The sequence below is a fragment of the Aquarana catesbeiana genome, linkage group LG02 (assembly GCF_042186555.1).
Source record: "Aquarana catesbeiana isolate 2022-GZ linkage group LG02, ASM4218655v1, whole genome shotgun sequence".
NCBI classification, from domain to species: Eukaryota; Metazoa; Chordata; class Amphibia; order Anura; family Ranidae; genus Aquarana; species Aquarana catesbeiana.
In genome coordinates, this window is record NC_133325.1 from 288,973,710 (window position 1) to 288,994,653 (window position 20,944).

A 20,944-nucleotide genomic window follows, 5' to 3' on the forward strand; every position below is an offset into this window, starting at 1 on the left:
TGGAGAGCAGGAGATAAAATTTTCCGACAACAAAATCCGTTGTCGGAAATTCCGATCGTGTGTACACAAATCCGACGGACAAAGTGCCACGCATGCTCAGAATAAATAAAGAGATGAAAGCTATTGGCCACTGCCCCGTTTATAGTCCCGACGTACGTGTTTTACGTCACCGCGTTTAGAACGATCGGATTTTCTGACAACTTTGTGTGACCGTGTGTATGCAAGACAAGTTTGAGCCAACATCCGTCGGAAAAAATCCTAGGATTTTGTTGTCGGAATGTCCGAACAAAGTCCGACCGTGTGTACGGGGCATAACAGAACTTGAATAAGACAATGACCTTAAACATAGGCTCAAGTCAACTGTAAAATCACTTAAACAGAAGACAAATGTTTTCAAGAATTGCCGAGATGCAGCCCAGACCTGAACACAACTGAGGTGTTGTGACATGACCCAAAGAAAGCTATTCGCACAACTAATCTCAAAAATATTTCATCGATATAGCTCAAAGATACAGTGGAAAGATGGTTTAAACCTCCTATCCATTGTGCTAGTTTGATCAGATGTTACAAGAAGTATTTTACAGGCATTACCGCTGTCAGGTACTGTCAGTTACTTAACAAAATGGTTCCCTTTCTTTTTTTCAGCTAGGATTGCAAATGTTCAAAGCTGAGCTCAGACAAGCAAAGTAAAACTTTTAAGTGTCCAAAAAATGTAATTTTGTTCAACCAGTTTTGTAATCCAGGCACATCTCCCAAATTGCATATCCAGGTGATTGGTGATTATAATCTCCTCTAATGTAGTTAAGCAGTACAACCTGGTCATCAACCTGCCCTCACACAAGACCATAGGGTTCCTGCCCTCCATATGAACCTTATGACATCATCATGCAAGGAGACTGCTGGAACACATGTACATGGGGTACTGCGGCGCTCTCTGATATTTCTAAGCCGTATATATATAGGGAGACAGCACTGGCTTATGTGAGTGCATATCTGTTTGTTTTTATGTTTTAAAATACATTTTATACGTGTGCAATAATGCCTGCATCTTCTCTTCTATGATTGAATTGTATGTGGGATCAATTGCTAATCTGTTGGCTGTTTTAGAGCGTGGGGTGTGTAAAGATCAGGTAGAGATCACAGAGGAACAATATTGATCCCATTATTTGCTGAAATTATGGATTTTGCTGCACATTAAGGGTTAATGGACATTTTTTTACATGGGCTATTGCACTGTCGTGCTACTGATTATCCTGGTGCCAGGAATAGCTGTGTGCAGCATACCCTCCCTCCTCTATTGCCCTAGACAGGAGAGATTATGTGACCAGAACACTTCTGCTTGGGGTAATAAGACTGCTGCATAATGGGCATCTTATTGCAACAATTTGAAATAATATGCATATACTGTATATCCCATTTGTGCTTTTTATTATACTTTTTGATTGGGAGTTGTGACTCTAAAGATGGCCATGCTAGAGCACGGAGTATTGCATGACAGAAATGAGTGAGCAATAATCTTCCCATATATGACACAGGAAAAAAATGTATTAGATTTACCATATGCTGTACTCACATATGAAGATCAAGCTATGAGTCAGGTATCAGACTGCTTGCATTCCAGGCATTCGTCCCTGGGCACATACTGCCTTAAAAATAAGTACAGCTAGGTGCACCTGTCAGCCTTTTACAGAGTTTGACAGATTGCCAACAGTGGGGCTGGACAGTGCATATGTGCCTAAATATTGGAGCTTCATGCACTGGGACTGAACCTTGCAGTGTATATGGGGCCTTGGAGGGATCTGCCACCCACTGTAGAATCATTATGTTATAAAAAGAGTTCCTGAAGGTATATCATATGTACAAAATTAGCCAGCACTGTGGGGCTCTGTCGCACTGACATCAAAAGGAGTATTGCCTAACCTGTGACCTGACCTACTGTTCTGTTATCCTGTGTATGACCCAGCTTGTCTTGTGACCTGGTCCTGGAGCTTTGCTTACTTCATGTGGCCTGCTTGCTTGACTCTGCTTACCTGCTATTTGCCTTGTGCCTACATTGCCCTGCTGTTACTGACCTTGGCATTAATCTGTGACTCCGAACCTGTCCCGTGAATTTGTACCTCTGCTGCCCAACTGTTACTGACCTTGGCTTGAATCCTGAACTCCTATCTGGCCTCCTGATTGTACTTCTGCTTTTCAGCATTACCAACATTGGCTTGAATACTGAATGGTCTCCTAATTGTGCTTCATGCTGTTCAGCTGTTACTGACCTAGGCTTGTAGCCTGTCCACATTCCTGTTATTTTCTCTGCTACTCCATTGTTCATGCATCTAGTTCCTGTTTAATGCTCTACTGTCAACTAATTCAAGCACCTGTCAATACTGCCTGCTACACTGTCCTGGCATTCCTTGTTGCTGATGTTGGACAAGAGGCACAAGAGAGGCCGTTCTTCAACATGGTCTCCACCATGTACATGACAGGAGGGTTCAAATTTGCTTTGCTGTTTGTATCCCGTTTTAAAGATTTTTCCTTTCTGATTATATGACCTATTTCAGACTGAACAGGATGTAAAGGGAAATTCCTCAGCTGGTAAACAGGCAGCAAGAAAAAACATTTTTTTTGGTAGAATGAGGAAACTTTAGAACCCCTAAAAAAATTGTATTGCTGTCTGTGTTCCACTGAGGCAAAAATCATATACAGTGCATTCCTAAAGACCCCCTTCACTTTTTTCATTATTGTTATGTTGCAGCCTGATACTAGCCAGTTGTTTAAATATTTTTTTTCTCATTAATGTACACTCAGTACCCCATAATGACAAAGTCAAAACATAATTTTAGAAATGTCTGTGTATTTCTTAGAAAGAAAAACCTGAAATATCACATGTACCTAAAGTGGTTGTAAAGTAAGATTCATACATTACTTGCATCCCCTCTGTTTTATGAAGATATTAAGTACAGTGGGTCAGTTTAAAAAAAAAATTATAATCCTAAATACCTTCTTGCTCAGCGCTTCTCTACAGTCAAGTGACCTTCCTCTGCTCTCCTTCCCCGATCTAAGAAGTGCAGCAGGAGGGGCTGAGATTCCCCTCTGACGTATGTCAGCCAGAAGAGGGAGGTCACAAGACCATACAGTGGCACTGTGCAAGAAGGTATTTAGGATTATAATTATTTTTATAACTGACACACTGTAATTAATATCTTCATAAAACAGAGGGGATGCAAATGATTTATATATGTTATTTTACAGCCACAGGGGAATCTCTAAGCTCAGCACAGACTAGGAAATGACAGGCAGAGAGGGAGGGTGGGGGGGGGGGGGACTGTGTACACACAGCATGATGAAAGAGGCACATAACCTGACCACGGTATCATGGATTAGCAGACATGACTACCGTGGTCAGTACGCATAGGGGGACACAGGAAATGGCAGGATAAAACCGGTATTTTAGGACATGGAATGGGACAGATGACACTGCAAAAGCACTGTGGTATTGGTCATGCTTTACAGGAACAGGAGCATTTTTTTTTTTTATAGGGTTACAACTACTTTAAGTATTCAGACTCTTTACTCAGTACTTTGGTGAAGTACCATTGGCAGCAATTACAGCCTCAGGTCTTTTTGGGTATTAGGGGACAAGCTTTGCACTCCTGGATTGGGGAATTTTCTGTCATTGTTCTTTGCAAATCCTCTCAAGCTCAGTCAGGTTTAATGGGGACCGTTGGTGAACAGCCATTTTCAGGTCTCTCCAGAGATGTTCAATAGGGCTTTGGCTGGACCACTCTAGGACATTCACAGAGTTGTCCCTAAGCCACTCCTGTGTTGTCCTGGCTGTGTGTTGAGGATCATTGTCATGTTGGAAGGTGAACCTTTGGCCCAGTCTGAGGTCCGGAGCACTGTGGAACAGGTTTTCATTGAACATATCTCTTTACTTTGTTCACTTCAGCTTTCCCTCAACCCTGACAAGTCTCCCAGTCCCTGCTGCTCAAAAATACCCCCACAGCATGATGCTGCCACCACCATGTTCAACTGTTGAAATGGTATTGGGCAGGTGATGAGCGGTGCCTGGTTTCCTCCAGACATATCGTTTAAAATGAAGGCCAAACAGTTCAATCTTGGTTTCATCAGACCAGAGAATCTTGTTCCTCAGGGTCAGAGAGTCTTACAGTTGCTTTATGTGTCAACACATGATCTCTGGAGCTCAGTCAAGTGACCTTGGTTACCTCTCTTACTACGGCTCTTCCCCCTCAATTGCTCAGTTAGGCTTGGCGACAAGAGTCCAAGTTGTGCCAAACTTCTTCCATTTGAGAATTATGGAGGACACTGTGCTCTTGGGAGCCTTCAGTGCAGATCTTTTGTAGCCTTCCCCAGATCTGTGCCTTGCAATAATCCTTTCTCTGAGCTCTGCAGGCAGTTCCTTTGACCTATTGGTTTTTGACCTATTGGTTTTTGATCTAATACAGTAAAACTCACTGCAAAGCTACTGGCGTTTTTATAAGGTTATTTTAACGTCCAGTGTGCATGACGCCTAATAGAGAGGCATGTCATGTCCAATCAATTTAATTTACCACAGGTGGACTCCAATCAAGGTGTAGAAACTTCTCAGCAACAATCAAGAGAAATGGGAGGCACCTAAGCTAAATTTCAAGTGTTGTTGCAAAGGGTCTGAATACTTATGTGAATGTGATATTTTAGTTTTTCCTTTCTCATGCATTCGCAAACATTCCTAAAATTCTGTTTTCGCTTTGTCATTATGGGGTACTGAGTGTAGAATAATGAGAAAAAAATGAATTTAAGCAGTAGTATCAGGCTGCAAAAATACAACATTGAAAAAAGTGAAGGGGGTCTGAATATTTTATGAATGCACTGTATTCATTTCCACATTGTATTTCAATTATCCCTAAGCTTACTTCTGTTAATCGGAATTATTTTGATATTTGTAAACCTACTTTGTGAGGATCCTTACATTTTTACTTCCTTAAAGTGATTGTAAAGTCTATTTTTTTTTATATATAAAAATAACAAACATGTTATACTTACCTGCTTCTTCTTGGGTCCCTCTTTGCTGCTCCTGTCGAGTGCCCCCACAGCAAGCTGCTTGCTATGGGGGCACCTGAGCCAAGTCACTGCTCCCTGTGTCCATTCAGACACGGAGTTGTAGCCCACCCCCACCCTCTCTCTCTCCTGATTGGCTAACTGACTTTAATCGAGCCAATGACGCCGCTGTTGTGTCTCAGCCAACCAGCAGGGACAGTCTCGGACGGCCAAAACACTTGTGGACATCGCTGGACAGAGATGGGCTCCGGTAAGTATTAGGGGGGCGGGGGGGGGCCTGCTGCACACAGAAGGCTTTTTTTCTTAATGCATAGAATGCATTAAGATAAAAAATCTTCTGACTTTACAACCCCTTTAAATTCTGTGACATGTATTCACTATGCTCAGCGATTAGGCACTGCTGTGTCACAGAATTCACAGATTCTGCTTTCTGACCTACAGAGGTGCTGAGAGGAGGAGTTTTAGAAGGCGGAATCAATACAGGAATCACCGTTTAGAGGCATCAAGGTACCATGGGCTATGTAGTGCTTATTCATTGAAAGTAAACAGCAGAGGAAAAGCTGAAAAGGAGATTTTTCAAGCAAGCTTATATTGGATTGTCAATAATACCTATTGTTATTATCAACATTATTATAATAAATTGTTTCCATTGTTATTATATTGCTGATGTTATAAAGTGAAAGTTTATGCTGTGACCATAGAACTCCTTTAAGAAATGAATGCTGCTGCTTCTCCTTTTCTTTGGCTATAATTTAGCATGGATAAAATGACTAAGCTTGCAAGAAGTGATTTTTCAGGTGAGAAAAGTGGTTATATTTAGCTGTGACATATGCATTGGCCGGTGCTAGGCAATTTGGCATCCTAGGCAAGACCAGCTACGCGCGCCCCTCCCCCCCCCCAAAAAAAAGAATGTCCCTCCTGCATCCTTGGTGTCACTGAAAGAAAAAAGTCCCTTCATTTGTGGTTTCACTAGAAGGACAAATGTCCTTCTGTCCGTGTTGTCAAGAAAAAAATTGTCCCTGCGTCCATCATATGTGATGTGCACCAGTAAAGGGGGGGTAAGGGTGGTGTGGTAGGAAGCTGGCAGTGAGGGATGAAGATGACAGGGGGAATGTTTGTAGAAAGCTGACAGTATGGTACAGGGGGGATGAAGATGACAGGGGGTGGTAGAAAGCTGACAGTGAGGATGAAGATGACAGGGGGTGATAGGAAGCTAACGGGGGGGAGAAGATGACAAGCGTGGGGTGGTAGGAAGCTGACAGGGGGGGGTGAAGATGACAGGGGGTGGGTGGTAGGAAGCTGACGGGGGATGAATGTGACAGGGGTGGGGTGGTAGGAAGCTGAAACGGGGGTGAAGATGACAGAGGGTGGGTGGTAGGAAGCTGACGGGGGATGAATGTGACAGGGGTGGGGTGATAGGAAGCTGACGGGGGGTGAAGATGACAGGGGGTGGGTGGTAGGAAGCTGATGGGGGTGAAGGTGACAAGGGTGGGTGGTAGGAAGCTGACAGGGGGGATGAAGATGACAGGGGGTGGTAGGAAGCTGACCGGGGATGAAAATAACAGGGAGGATGAAGATGATAAGGGGGGTGATGAAATGTATGACAGGCCTCAGAGGTAAGGTGGTGGGATGCCAGGAACATTGGGATGACGAGGAGCATAATGATGACAGGGGACAGTAGGTGGAATCATATCATTAGGGTTGTGTGTGAGGTCATCACAGGCGGCTGGTAGCAGGGATGTTCGGGGAGCCCTCGATCAGGGAGTGACGTCACGAGATGCTGTCATTGTCGGGCAGCGGACCGTCATGCACAGTACCTTGAGACTTGTGCTCCGATGATCACTGCTCTGGCAGGTCTTCCACACTACGGCCGTCCATCCTGGAGAGGAGGTCAAGGATCTGCTCAGCAGCGGCGGCGGCCATTATCCACGCTGAAGCGGAGAAACAGGCACAAGAAAATAAGAAGAGAAAGGCAGAAAATGGACGTCAGTACACACTCAGTGTGGCCTTACCAGGATCCATTATGGACATTGCCCAGTCTCCGGAGCTGCAGACATACCTGGCTGGACAGATAGCGCGAGCCTATGCCATCTGCTGTGTGGATGAGATTGTGATATTCAATGAGACTGGAGAAGGGTCAAAGAACGTGGAAGGGAACTTTGAGGGTGTGGGGAAAAAAGGACAGGCCTGCGTGCAGCTATCAAGAATACTTCAGTATCTAGAGTGTCCTCAGTATCTAAGAAAATGCTTCTTTCCCAAACATCCAGGCTTGCAATTTGCAGGTCTCCTGAACCCCCTGGATAGCCCTCATCATATGAGAATAGATGAAGAGTCTCTGTACAGAGAGGGAGTTGTTTTAGACCGACCAACTAAGCCAGGCAAAGGTTCATTTGTTAACTGTGGCATGAGAAAGGAAGTGCGGATAGACAAGCAACTGCAAGAAGGACTCAGGGTTACAGTGCAGTTATTTGAAGATAAACTAGATCAGAAAGTAAGGAAAGAGATTGTCATGTCCCCACAACACCCTAGGACAGAAAGTGGCATCTACTGGGTGTACAAAGTGAGACTGGCATCCTGTCTCAGTGTTGTCTTCACAGAATGCCCCTTTAAGGATGGATACGATCTAACCGTTGGAACATCAGAAAGAGGAACTAATGTGGAAGCCGTAACTCTACCAGCATTCAGACATGCATTGGTCATCTTCGGAGGAGTCCAAGGGCTTGAAGCCAGTGTAGACAGTGACCAGAATTTGGACATTGAAGAACCTAGCGTTCTGTTTAACTATTATCTGAACACATGTCCTGTGCAAGGCAGCCGCACCATCAGAACAGAGGAAGCCATCTTGATTTCACTGCCAGCACTAAAGCCCCGAATAGAAGTGGCATCCTGTCAAGCCAAAGACAGCTGAATTTTGCATTCTAGGAACTTTAAGTCATCTAGTACATGCCGAATAAACAAACTTTGCTGTAGGCAACGAATTGTTTTATTTTCCAAATGTTATCTGTTGCAGTGTGACAACCCAAGTTCAGTCTGCAAAAATATAAGGACTTTGCTGGGAGCCCACATTCATTGACCTAGCTCAAGGAAATGGACAGTGCTGAGACCTAGCATTCACTGACACAGTTAAAGATCATGGACTGTGCAACCAGAAGGGTATCTCTGCTTCTGACCAAAACACATTTTGTAATAAACGAAGCATATCACAGTTTTTGTACCTATGACAAAGTCCTACTTCCAGTGTTTTATTAGTATTATGTCTATTTTTATAAATGATATATCATAAATTATAAAAAAAAAAAAAACTTAGAGCAAAAGCTAAAGTACATTGATTGCTTGTTTGGCTATTAGGGATTTCTGCACATTGTGCGTTGTTTTTTGCCATAATAAATGAGCCATAATGTGGTTTGAATTAATTTTAGGCTATAGTTTATAAATGCAAAATAAAATATTGATCTTCATGACCAGAAACAGATTGGTAATCATGGTTTACATGGGAAAATGATTACATCTCAAATAGCTAAATGATGCGTCTTAATCAAAGTAAATGACATCAGCGCTTCTTGTTGGATAAGGTCAGCCAGCCTAAACCAAGCTTCATTTGCTAGTTGTTTTTTTATTTTAGTCACACAAGAGTCTGAGAAGACAACATTTGATTTAATCCTCTTATGCTCCTTCCAGGAATTGGCTAGGTAAAGGTTGTGTGTAATAGAATGGTGCTGTACTTTCTATCCCTGGAAATCCTTTTAGTGTGATGGCAAGATAAACAAAGCAGACAGACAAGTGTGTATGAAAATAACCAATGAACCATGCTAAACTGCTTTGGTTAAAATGATCTAATTACTAGGCTTTGGGGCTTATTTACTAAAGGAAAATCCACTTTGCACTGCAAGTGCACTTGAAAGTGCACTAAAAGTGCACTTGGAAGTAAAGTCGCTGTAGATTCGAGGGGGACATGCAAGGAAAATAAAAAACAGCATTTTAGCTTGCACATGATTGGATGATAAAGTCATCAGAGCTTCCACTCATTTCAGATCTACCCCTTAGATTTAGAGCGACTGCACTTTTTGCTCATCAAAAACTCTAATGCTGCGTACACACGGTCGGACTTTTCGTCTACAAAAGTCCGACAGCCTGTCCGACAGACTTTCGACGGACTTTTGGCGGACTTGCGGCAGACTTTCTTATGAACGGACTTGCCTACATACGATCACACAAAAGTCCGACGGATTCGTACATGATGACCTACACCTGACTAAAATAAGGAAGTTGATAGCCAGTAGCCAATAGCTGCCCTAGCGTGGGTTTTTGTCCGTCGGACTAGCACACAGACGAGCGGATTTCTGGGTCCAGCGTAGTTACGACGTAAAAATTTGAAGCATGTTTCAAATCTAAAGTCCGTCAGATTTGAGGCTGGAAAAGTCCGCTGAAAGTCCGGGGATGCCCACACACGATCGGATTGTCAGCCAGCTTTAGTCCGTCGGCGTCCGTCGGACTTTTGTAGACGAAAAGTCCGACCGTGTGTACGCGGCATAACATTTTATAATGATGAAATTGATGTTATTAGAATGCTTGCTGGAAAAAAAAGAGGGCAACTTTCAGATATTATAGGGAGGACACATTTATTATAAAATGTTACTAACATTTTTATTTGAGTTTACATTCATTGTCTTAGATGCTCCTTCTACTGGTTATCTTTACATCAGACAGTCCAATCAATATTCTTGCGGAACAGCTGTTGGCCTGCATATGACAATAACAACTTTATTCAATACAGTTTTAATATAGGAAAGTATACTGTTTTTTGATGCATATTATTTTAGTATATTTTTAATTAGTTACTACACATATAGTATATGCATGTGATAACCAGCTCTTCTAACAAATGGAAGAACTTGTAATCACTCTTTTGCTAACACCTGCATGGACATAGATTTAAAACATGCTTAAATGTAGTACAAAGATTCTAAATGATGAGACATGTATCCACTTAAATCCCATCTCTGGGCATTTAAAAATTATTATAATTGTTTCTACCCCAGCCTATGCAGGACATAATGCTATTTTCTTCCAGTGACTGATATTACACTGAGAAAAGCTTACCTTATTTCATGAACCCAAACTCTTGTTTCAGTAGTGACAACCAGTCACAAAAAGCCTCTCTTCTTGCTTGTCTCTGATTGGGCATGTTGCCACTTATCTTGCCAATGTCATCATGCACAATCCATGCCATCGCTGGTTCTGTATTGTATGTGATGACGTTGAAGAGGACAGGTGCTCCAGCTGCCACGGAACTGTGGAGAAAGTTAAGGGTCACTCTTAATTTTAGGGGATAAAATTATACATGAAACATGTAACTTGGAGTTGAGTAATGCTTGAATCTAATGGATTTGTTACCTCATTTGCTTTAAAACACAACAATAGTGTTTGCTATAATTGCTGTTCCATACTCCCCTCTGGCCTAAGGCGAAGCTTGTCCATTCCAGCTGCGCTCCTTTGGTATGTTTTTTACGTTAAGGTGAATAGTCCATATATGTGTGGGTCTTTGATCGCCCCATGTAATTTATTTATTTTAAATTAATAATGCTGTATATCTTACTAGTATATATTTATATTTTGTTAGTTTCCTATATGCATATTTCCTGAAGAAGACAAGTGGCGAAACCTTAATAACACCATTAATTCCAGAGGATGATGCAATATATACTTTTTTGTAACTCATTTTGGATTTTAATATGAATTTGTAATACATGCTATCAATTTTAACAGTATGTCTGGATAATTCACCTTGAAAATCCCTATCCTGTTCAATGTTTATGTATGTACTACTACTTACAGGGATGTGGTGCTGTTAAAATCCTCTCTCTTCATCCGCACATATATGTCTACTGTATGTAATACTGAACAGTTCGCTAATGTGCTTTAAAGTAAACCTTTCCTGAGCAAAAATATGTAGGTTACCATTGCTCACTCCCTGAAATTGTTGGCTACCCAACTATTATGCTTTTCCAGTGACTTTTGCTGTCTGAAAAGTGTTTTATGAAGTTCTTCTTTAGGTTGGATCAAAGTATTAGCTGTCTGAACAAATTCTGCAGAAAAAGATATCTGTAATGAAAGAGTTTCAGTTATTATAATATTTGTGCTAAGGTTTATATATTTTGTAAAACATATTCATTTTTGCCATTGTAATTAAAAGAGACATCATCTTGTGACAGCTTTAGTGATGTCATTTTCAAGCCAGGTCCTTGAGCCTAAAGATCTACCTGTAGGACATACTGTATCGTGCCTGGGGGTGACTATAGTATGCCTGTAAAGTGGGCGCAGTTGTCCCGTGTTTAGAACAGGCCCTGCACAAAATGACATTTCTAAAGGAATAAAGGTGATTCAAAACTGCTTGCAGCCGTAATGTAATGTTGCCCCCCCCCAGCCCATTACCAGGCCCATTGTGTCTGGTATAGATATTTAGGGGAACCCCGCACCCAAATTAAAAAAATGTAATGTTGCCCCCCCAACAACACTGTAAAGCCTCACAGATACTTTTATTGAGCGCAGGAACAGGCCCTCCTGTGAAATGTTAGAACAAAAATTGTAATTACACGCCCATGTTAAACAGGGGCAGAAAAATTGGGCCTTAGGCAGTGGTGGTGGTGCCCTGAACCGAAAATATTCCTAGAAGCTATCATCATGAAGATTGAGGAGGAATAGGATAGTCACTCAGCCAGGGGCGGACTGACCAGTCGGTCCAATCGGACATGGACCGAGGGCCTGGCCGCTAAAGGGGGCCCGCCAACGCCACCTGCTGGAGCCTTTAGGGCTGGTGATCATCTTTTCGGGCCCGCACGGGCCCCAGCGCTGCCTCGGAGGGTAAGGGGGAGGAGGGCAGGCGCTGCCGCATCACATAGAGCGGGGATCTCCCGCTTACCGATGTCATCCGATGTCCCGCCTCCTTTGATAAATATCTCACTGGTCCAATGCCGGGACGTGTGATGTCTAACAAAGGAGGCGGGACATCCGATGACAGTGGTCGCCAGGTGTCACAGCGGGAGTTACCCGCTCTGTGTGATCCGGCGGCTATTCCCCATGCACTGATCAGGCTGCATAGAGGGGGGAGGGGGCACTCTGAGGCTGCATAGAGGGGGGGAGGGGGCACTCTGAGGCTGCATGGAGGGGGCACTCTGAGGCTGCATAGAGGGGGCACTCTAAGGCTGCATGGAGGGGGCACTCTGAGGCTGCATGGAGGGGGCACTCTGAGGCTGCATGGAGGGGACACTCTGAGGCTGCATGGAGGGAGCACTCTGAGGTTGCATGGAGGGGGCACTCTGAGGCTGCATGGAGGGGGCACTCTGAGGCTGCATGGAGGGGCACTCTGAGGCTGCATGGAGGGGGCACTCTGAGGCTGCATGGAGGGAGCACTCTGAGGTTGCATGGAGGGGGCACTCTGAGGCTGCATGGAGGGGGCACTCTGAGGCTGCATGGAGGGGGCACTCTGGTGAGGCTGCATGGAGGGGGCACTCTGGTGAGGCTGCATGGAGGGGGCACTCTAGGTGAGGCTGCATGGAGGGGGCACTCTGGTGAGGCTGCATGGAGGGGGCACTCTGGTGAGGCTGCATGGAGGGGGCACTCTAGTGAGGCTGCATGGAGGGGGCACTCTGGTGAGAAGGCACTCTGGTGAGGCTGCATGGAGGGAGTACTCTGGTGAGGCTGCATGGAGGGAGCACTCTGGTGAGGCTGCATGGAGGGGGCACTCTGGTGAGGCTGCATGGAGGGGGCACTCTGGTGAGGCTGCATGGAGGGGGCACTCTGGTGAGGCTGCATGGAGGGGGCGCTCTGGTGAGGCTGCATTGAGGGGCACACTGGTAAAACTGTATTGAGGCTGCATTGAGGGGCACTGGTGAGGCTGCATTAAGGGGCACTGGTGAGGCTGCATTGATGGGCACTTTTCAGGCTGCATTAATGGGCACTGATCAGGCTGTATTCATGGGCACTGGTGAAGCTGCATTCATGGTGAGGCTGCACTGATTGGCACTGGTGAGGCTGCACTGATTGGTACTGGTGAGGCTGCATTGATGGGTACTGATGAGGGCTTTTTCTAACATAGACTCTCAAATGGGCACAGAGAGGACCCGCACACGCAGGCAACGTCATTATGTGTTGCGCCACGTGTCTCCGCACACAGGGCCTGCTGCAAAACCTTCTAGATCTACCGTCCCGGATAGGGCAAAGGTCACCACTTCCCTCCAAGTACCTCCCTCACCTCGGCAAACAGTTCCCAAAATGGCGGAAGAGGGGAGGACACAACAGCCAGCCAGGGTGCCAGCCAGCCACCCACCCACAGCAGGGCCAGGGTGCCAGCCAACCACCCACGGTGACCCACCCACAGTGGGGCCAGGGTGCGTGCCACCCAACCACCCAAGGTGACCCACCCACAGCAAGGCCAGGGTACCATCCACCCACCCACAGTGACCCACCCACACCAGAGAGCCAGCCAGCCACCCACAGGAGCCAGCCACAGAGGATGCGGGAGCCAGCCAACCACAGAGGATGTGGGAACCAGCTAGCCACAGAGGATGCGGGAACCAGCCACAGCTACAGTACACATAGTTAAGGTAAGAAGAGCTCTACACAGTGCCAATTTTATTTCTACTTTGTGAGAGGTTGGGGCAGGGGTGAGAGTCATGGCACAAGGAGGGGGTCCTATGAGGACCAGAGTGAATGAAGGTGTTCACTGTACACTCTGTTAGAAAGAGGCCCCCCTCCAGTTCCCATTATACTCCTTTGTAGTCTCTAATAGGTCCTGGAGGGGGGTCTCTCTCTCTAACAGAGATTCTCTAATGGACACTGTTAGAGAGAGACCCCCCTCCAGGTCCCATAAAAAAAAAGGCAGAAGTTGTACTTTGTGCAAAATGTAGGGGCGAGGTCAGGGGCAGGCCATGGGCGGGGTTAGGGTGAGTCATGGGCGGGGCCTGACAGGGGCCCTTGCTTTATTTGGTCCGAGGGCCCTGAGTGTTGTCAGTCCGCCCCTGCACTCAGCATAATAGGATAGTCACTCAGCATATGCAGTCTTCAAGGGATCCCACATCCATAGAAAAATCAATCGGTTACATCAGCATCAGGTGCTTGGTAGCTGGTGATCCAAGACTGATTCATTTTTATGAATGTGAGCCAATCAACAGAGTCTGTGGACAGGCGCACTCTGTGATCGGTTACAAAGCCTCCAGCAGCACTGAATGTATGTTCTGAAAGAACGCTGGATGCAGGACAGGCCAGTAGCTCAATTGCATATTGAGCAAGCTCTGGCCAGTGGTCCATCCTCAAGACCCAGTAACCCAGTGGATGTTCTGGTGGAAATGTCTCCAAGTCTGATCTTGCCCCTAGATATTCCTACACCATGTAATTGAGACACTGGTGATGGTTGCTGGAACCGATCAGACTTGGGCGCTGAGGACTGAAGAATTGTCTGAAGGCATCGGTCAGCCAGCCACCTTCTCCACCACTCTTTCTGTGACTGAACGAAGCCTCAGTAACACGTTGTCCAGCACCAGGAAATTGTAACCTCCCAGGCTCTGGAAACGCATTGCACAAACCTTTCTGCAAGGCCTCCCGAAGATGTTTCATCCTCTGCTCCCTCTGCAAAGGCTGGATAAGTTCTGCAACCTTACCCTTGTAAGGTGGATCACAAAGGGTTGCCAGCCAGTAATGATCCCTCTCCTTGATACCATGAATCCTAGGGTCCTTTCGCAGGCTTTGCAGGATTAGGGAGGCCATGCAGCATACGCTTGCAGAGGCATTCGATTCTGAGTCGTCTGGGTCACTGGATCCTCAACCACCTCCTTCCAGCTACGTACAACTCCATGGGTTTCTGGGGACTGCAAACGATCCCTTGAAGACTGCTGCTGATGCTGAGTGTTATCCTCCACCTCCCTGCTGACACAATCCTCCTCCTCCTCTTCTTCTTCTTCTTGTGTGATCGGTGGGCCTGCAGGAATACTAGTATCTGGATAAAGGGGGCCTTGAGAGGTAAGGAAGTCCTCCTCTTCCTCCCGTTGTTCTGCCTCAAGTGCCCTGTCCATTATTCCATGAAGCGTGTGCTCCAAGAGGAAGACAAGAGGGGCAGTATAACTGATGCATGCACTGTCACTGCTCACCATCCTCGTGGCCTCCTCAAATGGTGACAGGACAGTGCATGCATACTTGATCAGTAGCCACTGGCGTGGCCAAAAAAGCCAAGCTCCCCTTACCCTGTCTTGGTGCCATATTCACACAGGTACACATTGATGGCCCTCTGCTGCATGTGTAGCCATGAGCATTGCCAACATTGAGTTCCACCTGGTAGGGAAATTTGCCTGCTAAAATCTGATGTTGATACCACTAGCAGATTGGCCGCAAGTACTTGGGACACCTATTTCTATACCTTCATTCCTCTCAGTGCAGATTTCTGAGAGGACTAGAGGAATAGTGAGGTTGAAGATCCCAGCTGATGAGGAGCAAGGAGAGGTCTGCCTTGTTCTTTGATGTAGGTCTTTTAAGTGCTGTTGCCAACGGACTGCATGGGAGGTCGTCATATGTCTGGTCAAGCATGTGGTGCCCAAGTGGCTGCTGTTTTGGCTACGCTTGATACGCTTCAGACATATGTTGCAAACAGCAATGGTGCGATCTGATGCACACGTGTCAAAAAAGGCCCACACCAAATAACTTTTCAAAATATGCGGGGAGTCAGCAGCGCCCTGCACCTGCTTAGCTCTGCGGTGTGATGCAATAGGGTGGCTGCCCTTAAGCTGCCCCCTGGAGGGCATCCTGCCTCGTTGGAGATGTCCCTCCTCCTCCTCTCTTCTATCAGGCACCCAAGTAGAGTCAGTGACCTCAACATCCCCTCCCTCCCTCCTCCTCACTGGAGCAAACTTGACAGTATGCTGCAGCTGGGGGAACATGACTGCCAGTTTCTTGACCTTCTTGGGCACTCCCTCTCTCTAGGCTCACGTTACTCCCTTCCTCAACCTGGGTACCATCATCGGGGCCTTCAAATCGCTGCGCATCCTCCTGCAGCATGTACCCGACACTGTGGTCGAATAGTTCGGGGGACTCCTCCATGCATGATGGTGGGGCTAGGGAAAGAGTGACTGTTGACATGGAGCCGATGGAATAGGCCGCTTTGGCAGCTGCATTGGCAGGCAATCTACTCTGAGTAAGGGTGACAGAGGATGAGGAGGATGAGGACAGCTTTGTTATCCTTTCCACCAACTCTTCTGCATGTTGTGGCTCAATAACATGGCCAGCTGCAGAAAAAAAGGACAAGCGTGCCCCACGGCCACGTGCTGAGGATGCACCGTGTCCACAACCAGCACTGTCAACTGTAGACACAGAGCCTGCTTGCCCTCTTTTAGTGGCCTGTGAGTGTCTCCTTGGTGGCCTTCTGGACCTGCTGTAAATTTTGTATAGCAAAACCACACTACACTGTATTGTGTACTGTGCACACCACCAGAAAAGTAGTAGCAACTGCACTAGGGGTGCACGGTACTGTGTACACCAACAGAAGTGTAATAAAAACTATGAGTGTACTGTATGTATTGTATACTGTGTGCACCACCAGAAAAGTAGGAGCAACTGCACTATGGGTGCACGGTACTGTGTACACCAACAGAAGTGTAATAACAACTATAGGTGTACTGTATGTATTGTGTACTGTGTACACCACCAGAAAAGTTGTAGCAAATGCACTAGGGGTTCACGGTACTGTGTACACCAACAGAAGTGTAATAACAACTATGGGTGTACTGTATTGTGTACACCACCATAAAAGTAGTAGCAACTGCACTAGAGGTGCACAGTACAGTGTACACTAACAGAAGTGTAATAACAACTATGGGTGTACTGTATTGTGTATACCACCAGAAAAGTAGTAGCAACTGCACTAGGGGTGCACGGTACAGTGTACACCACCAGACGTCTAATAGCAACTATGGGTGCACTGTATGTATTGTGTACTGTGTACACCACAAGAAAAGTAATAGAACTGCACTAGGGGTGAACGGTACTGTGTACACCAACAGAAGTGTAATAACAAATATGGGTGTACTGTATTTATTGTGTACACCACTAGAAAAGTAGTAGCAACTGCACAATGGGTGCAGGCTACCGTTTACACCAACAGAAGTGTAATAAGTAAAAAGTACACCAGGAACGGCCTGCATTCAGATATAGCTAAACTGGATAAGTGGATATATATATATATATATATATATATATATATATATATATACATGAGACTGTCTATATATATATATATATATATATATATATATATATATATATATATATATATATATATATATTAAATACACTGCAGCTAACTGAATAAGCTGCCTGCCCGCTCAATCTAAATGACACTCTCTCTCCGTCCACGCCAACAACACACTACACTGGGCTGATGTGCAGGCAGCCTTATACAGTGTGGTGCGTGGACTTAGTCCCAAGCCATGATTGTCAAAAGGCACCCTGTCTTTGGAGAATTATGGCTCTCTTAGCTGAGGGCGCTGGGATTGGCCAAAGCATGCAGGTCATGGTGCATGCTTTGGCCAATCATCATACAGCAATGCACTGCGCTCCCGCAGTGCATTATGGGCCGTTACGCGCCGCACGAATTTGGCGCGAACGGCCCATAATGTTTGGTTTTTGATGAACGGGCGAACAACCAATGTTCAAGTCAAACTCATGTTTGACCCGAACAGAAAGCTCATCCCTAGTATGTGGTAAGTGCCAAGGCCCACTTGTGTCCGCACCCTCATAGCTGTATATCTACCGTGTGAAATCATAGGCACTGCTGCTTTTGACTGCTAGCCTCAGGATATTCGAAAGGAGAATTGGTGATCTCATTACCGTGTTGCCCACTACCCTTGTTGCTGGATTCTTTCACATGAGGAAGCAAAGATTCTTTCACATGGTGGAATCCAAGATGGAACCCTGGTGAGCAATGGGGAATGATCAGCTGCTGGGAGACCACAGGCAAAATCAGTGACTAGTTCCAATCCCTTTGTCTGCCTTTTTTTGACAGAGCTTCCAGAGTTCAGTTGCTTTTTAAGCAGCTTCCTCGCCTGGTTAGGATCCAGCCATTCTCATGTTTGTACTCACTGAACTTCTCCCCTCGTCAAGTGAAGTAGCATATTGCTCTGTAGCTGCTGCCTCACTTCAGAGTAGGATAATCTGTCAGCAGCTTGCCCCTTTTAGATAACTGAACAACAGCCAAATCACTTGCAGCAGCCCTACGTCAGTAATGGAGGTCATAATAAATTTAATAGATGCAGTGTCATGCAGATAAAAAGGAAAGAGCAAATTAATGTATATATACTTATTACTGTATCTGTACATTACCAAAAAAATAAGTAAGACTGCCTATGCTGTAAAATCACAATTACAGCGCTGGCACCTTTACTGAACAGGGGTGCTCCACACTCTCATGCGTCAGTGAAGAGAAGGGAGTTGTCCGCTCCTCTGTCAACACCAATGCAGTCATCCACTAGCCCACCTTCCAAAAAGCAGTGAAATTTGAAAAACCCCTCCCAAGAGCCAACCCACTGAACACACCAGTGCTGAGGGATCCTGAAATGAGCACTCTGGCTGGGCACTTGCAAGAAAACATGCAGAGCACCCTGCTGGTGCCTCCCACCAGCCCTGGGGGCTTCAAGTATTCAAGGGACCCAGTGAATATGTTGATGGGTCTAAAATAAGCTTTAGTTTCTAAATGTGCCTTTCTAAGACAAATTCTTTTTTCTGCCAGCTTCTTGGGGGCCTACTGGTTAACCGTTAAAATAATGATTTTAACAGACAAGACTTCAGCTTTAATAATTAGAGTCTCAGGAAAGGTTTTGATCTTTCCTCTCCTACTAGAGCAGACATCAAAGCAGATGTGCTTTAGATGGACATTGGTTAGAATAGGATTTAATCTATCCCATTAAAATGCAGGATATATTTACTAAGATTACCCGATTCATATTAATATATACTATCTTCGATGATGGCTTTGATAAATGGGTGTAATAAAGCATGGTCATTTACATTCACCCCCAGTACACACTATAAATGTAAAGCTAACATTGCTTCTTTTAGACTTCAAGTTCATATTTTTTAAATAAAAATAATGTATCCTATATAAAAGTGTTTAGACAAAATCATGTCTAGAATTCTTAGTTACTAATTGATTTTATCCAACATGATTAAACAATGTACTGCCGTAGAGTCAGTATATCTATTAGCACCTGACCTAGAAGAGCAAAAAGGTTAATGTAACTGGGAAATAAGGTCTATAAATCACCTAGAAAGAAGAAACATTTTGCTGAACTGAAGCTGAAAGCAGAGTTAGTTACCTGCATTAATATCTGTGCAAGAATCTATCTATGCTGGTGGAGCAGTCAAATATTTTACTGGTATGACATAATTATGTAATATAAATTTACCTGCAAAAGTGTATACAGTGATTACACAGTAATCTATAAAAAGCATAAAAGAAAAAAAAAACATATTTCTCTGATCTGATCTTCTAGCTGTGAGATCTTGGTGCCACCATTATAAGGGTTTGTGTCAGGAAACTAGGATAAGCATTTACTGTTAAGAAGGCCTAGGTCCTTTGGGTGAAAAAGTTAAAGTATATCTAAAGCCAAAACCTTTTTCACTGTGTAGAGAATGGGAGGTTAGAGGAATCTCTCCAAAGTTAGGTTACTCTCCTCCCAGATAGGAGTATCCCCATTAGACGATCCCCCCCCCCCCCCCCCAAATTCATGTTCATGTTTAAAATAGGGCATTTACCCTTTCTTTCAGTCTTGGTAACAATGGTTATTATGATAAATAGAGAGTCTTAATCTCTCCAGTGAAGACACAGATATCACTTAAAACCAGGGGTTCTTACCTTTCCTAGTCTATTGGAAAAAAAAAAGTTTTGGCTTCAGCTACACTTTAAGGCACTAATTTAAGGGTAGGTTTTTGATGTAGCTAAGAGTTAAACCATGGTTTAAAAGGCAAATGTTGGAGGTGACTAAAAGTCAAGGCAATAGTTTTGAGGTTACATAGTTAGATTGGCTGCCAGACGATATCCGATTTTTAACAGATAAAAGACAGTCATTTTAACCAATCCAGTTTGCCTGATGAAGTCATGTGGGCGTGACGTAATGTGCAGGGCATCCTGGACCGGAAGTGATGTTGGAGACATTGTTTTTGCTGAGTATATGATATACCCAAGGTGTTTTTACTGATACTTTGATGTAAGAGTTACTCTTTTAATAAAAATTGCTTTTACTCACAATACTACACTATGAGAGGTCACTGTGTTTTACCTTAACAAATAGACAAGCGCAGTGGAGGGAGCCTTAAAGGAACCATCACTCTAGTTTTATAAATCTAACTGAACAGGGCCAGGACCAGATAGACAGGACTGTTTCTATATGTAATCAAAAGCGCAATTGATTACTCACTAAGGTGAGAGCACTGGGAGCATGCAGGTGTCACAACGGGAGGAAGTACACCATTTGTTATATAATGTTGTCACACAGCTACCATAAAAGGAATTGAATTGTGCATGCTTAAATGTATTTTGGATATGAACCATTATGCACTTTTAACACATGTGCACTTGATTATGGACAGCACTAATGATATATATTTTTTGTAATATATCTATTTATTTGAAATCAAGCATTTGATGATACGCATTAATTTTTTGATTGAAAATGTATACTTTATTTTGCAAGAAAATATAAAAAAAAACAAATACTTCAACAGGGTACATTCCACTCTGTACTGCGACTCAGCGCATAAAATACACTACATAACAATACATTTCCAAGCATACAAAATAAATTACATTCATCCTGTGGTATGATGCCTGATGTGTTGTGCAGAGTAATGATACCCC

At 44.6% G+C, this 20,944-nt stretch overlaps 1 protein-coding gene across 1 annotated transcript; it reads left to right on the top strand.

Annotated features, from left to right (window-relative positions):
* Positions 1-6,988: 6,988 nt before the first annotated feature.
* On the top strand, positions 6,989-8,126 carry LOC141129884 (putative methyltransferase C9orf114). The gene has a single exon (XM_073617925.1). It carries the CDS (start codon positions 7,073-7,075, stop codon positions 7,955-7,957), a length of 885 nt encoding a protein of 294 aa, XP_073474026.1. The 5' UTR covers positions 6,989-7,072; the 3' UTR covers positions 7,958-8,126.
* Positions 8,127-20,944: the final 12,818 nt, after the last annotated feature.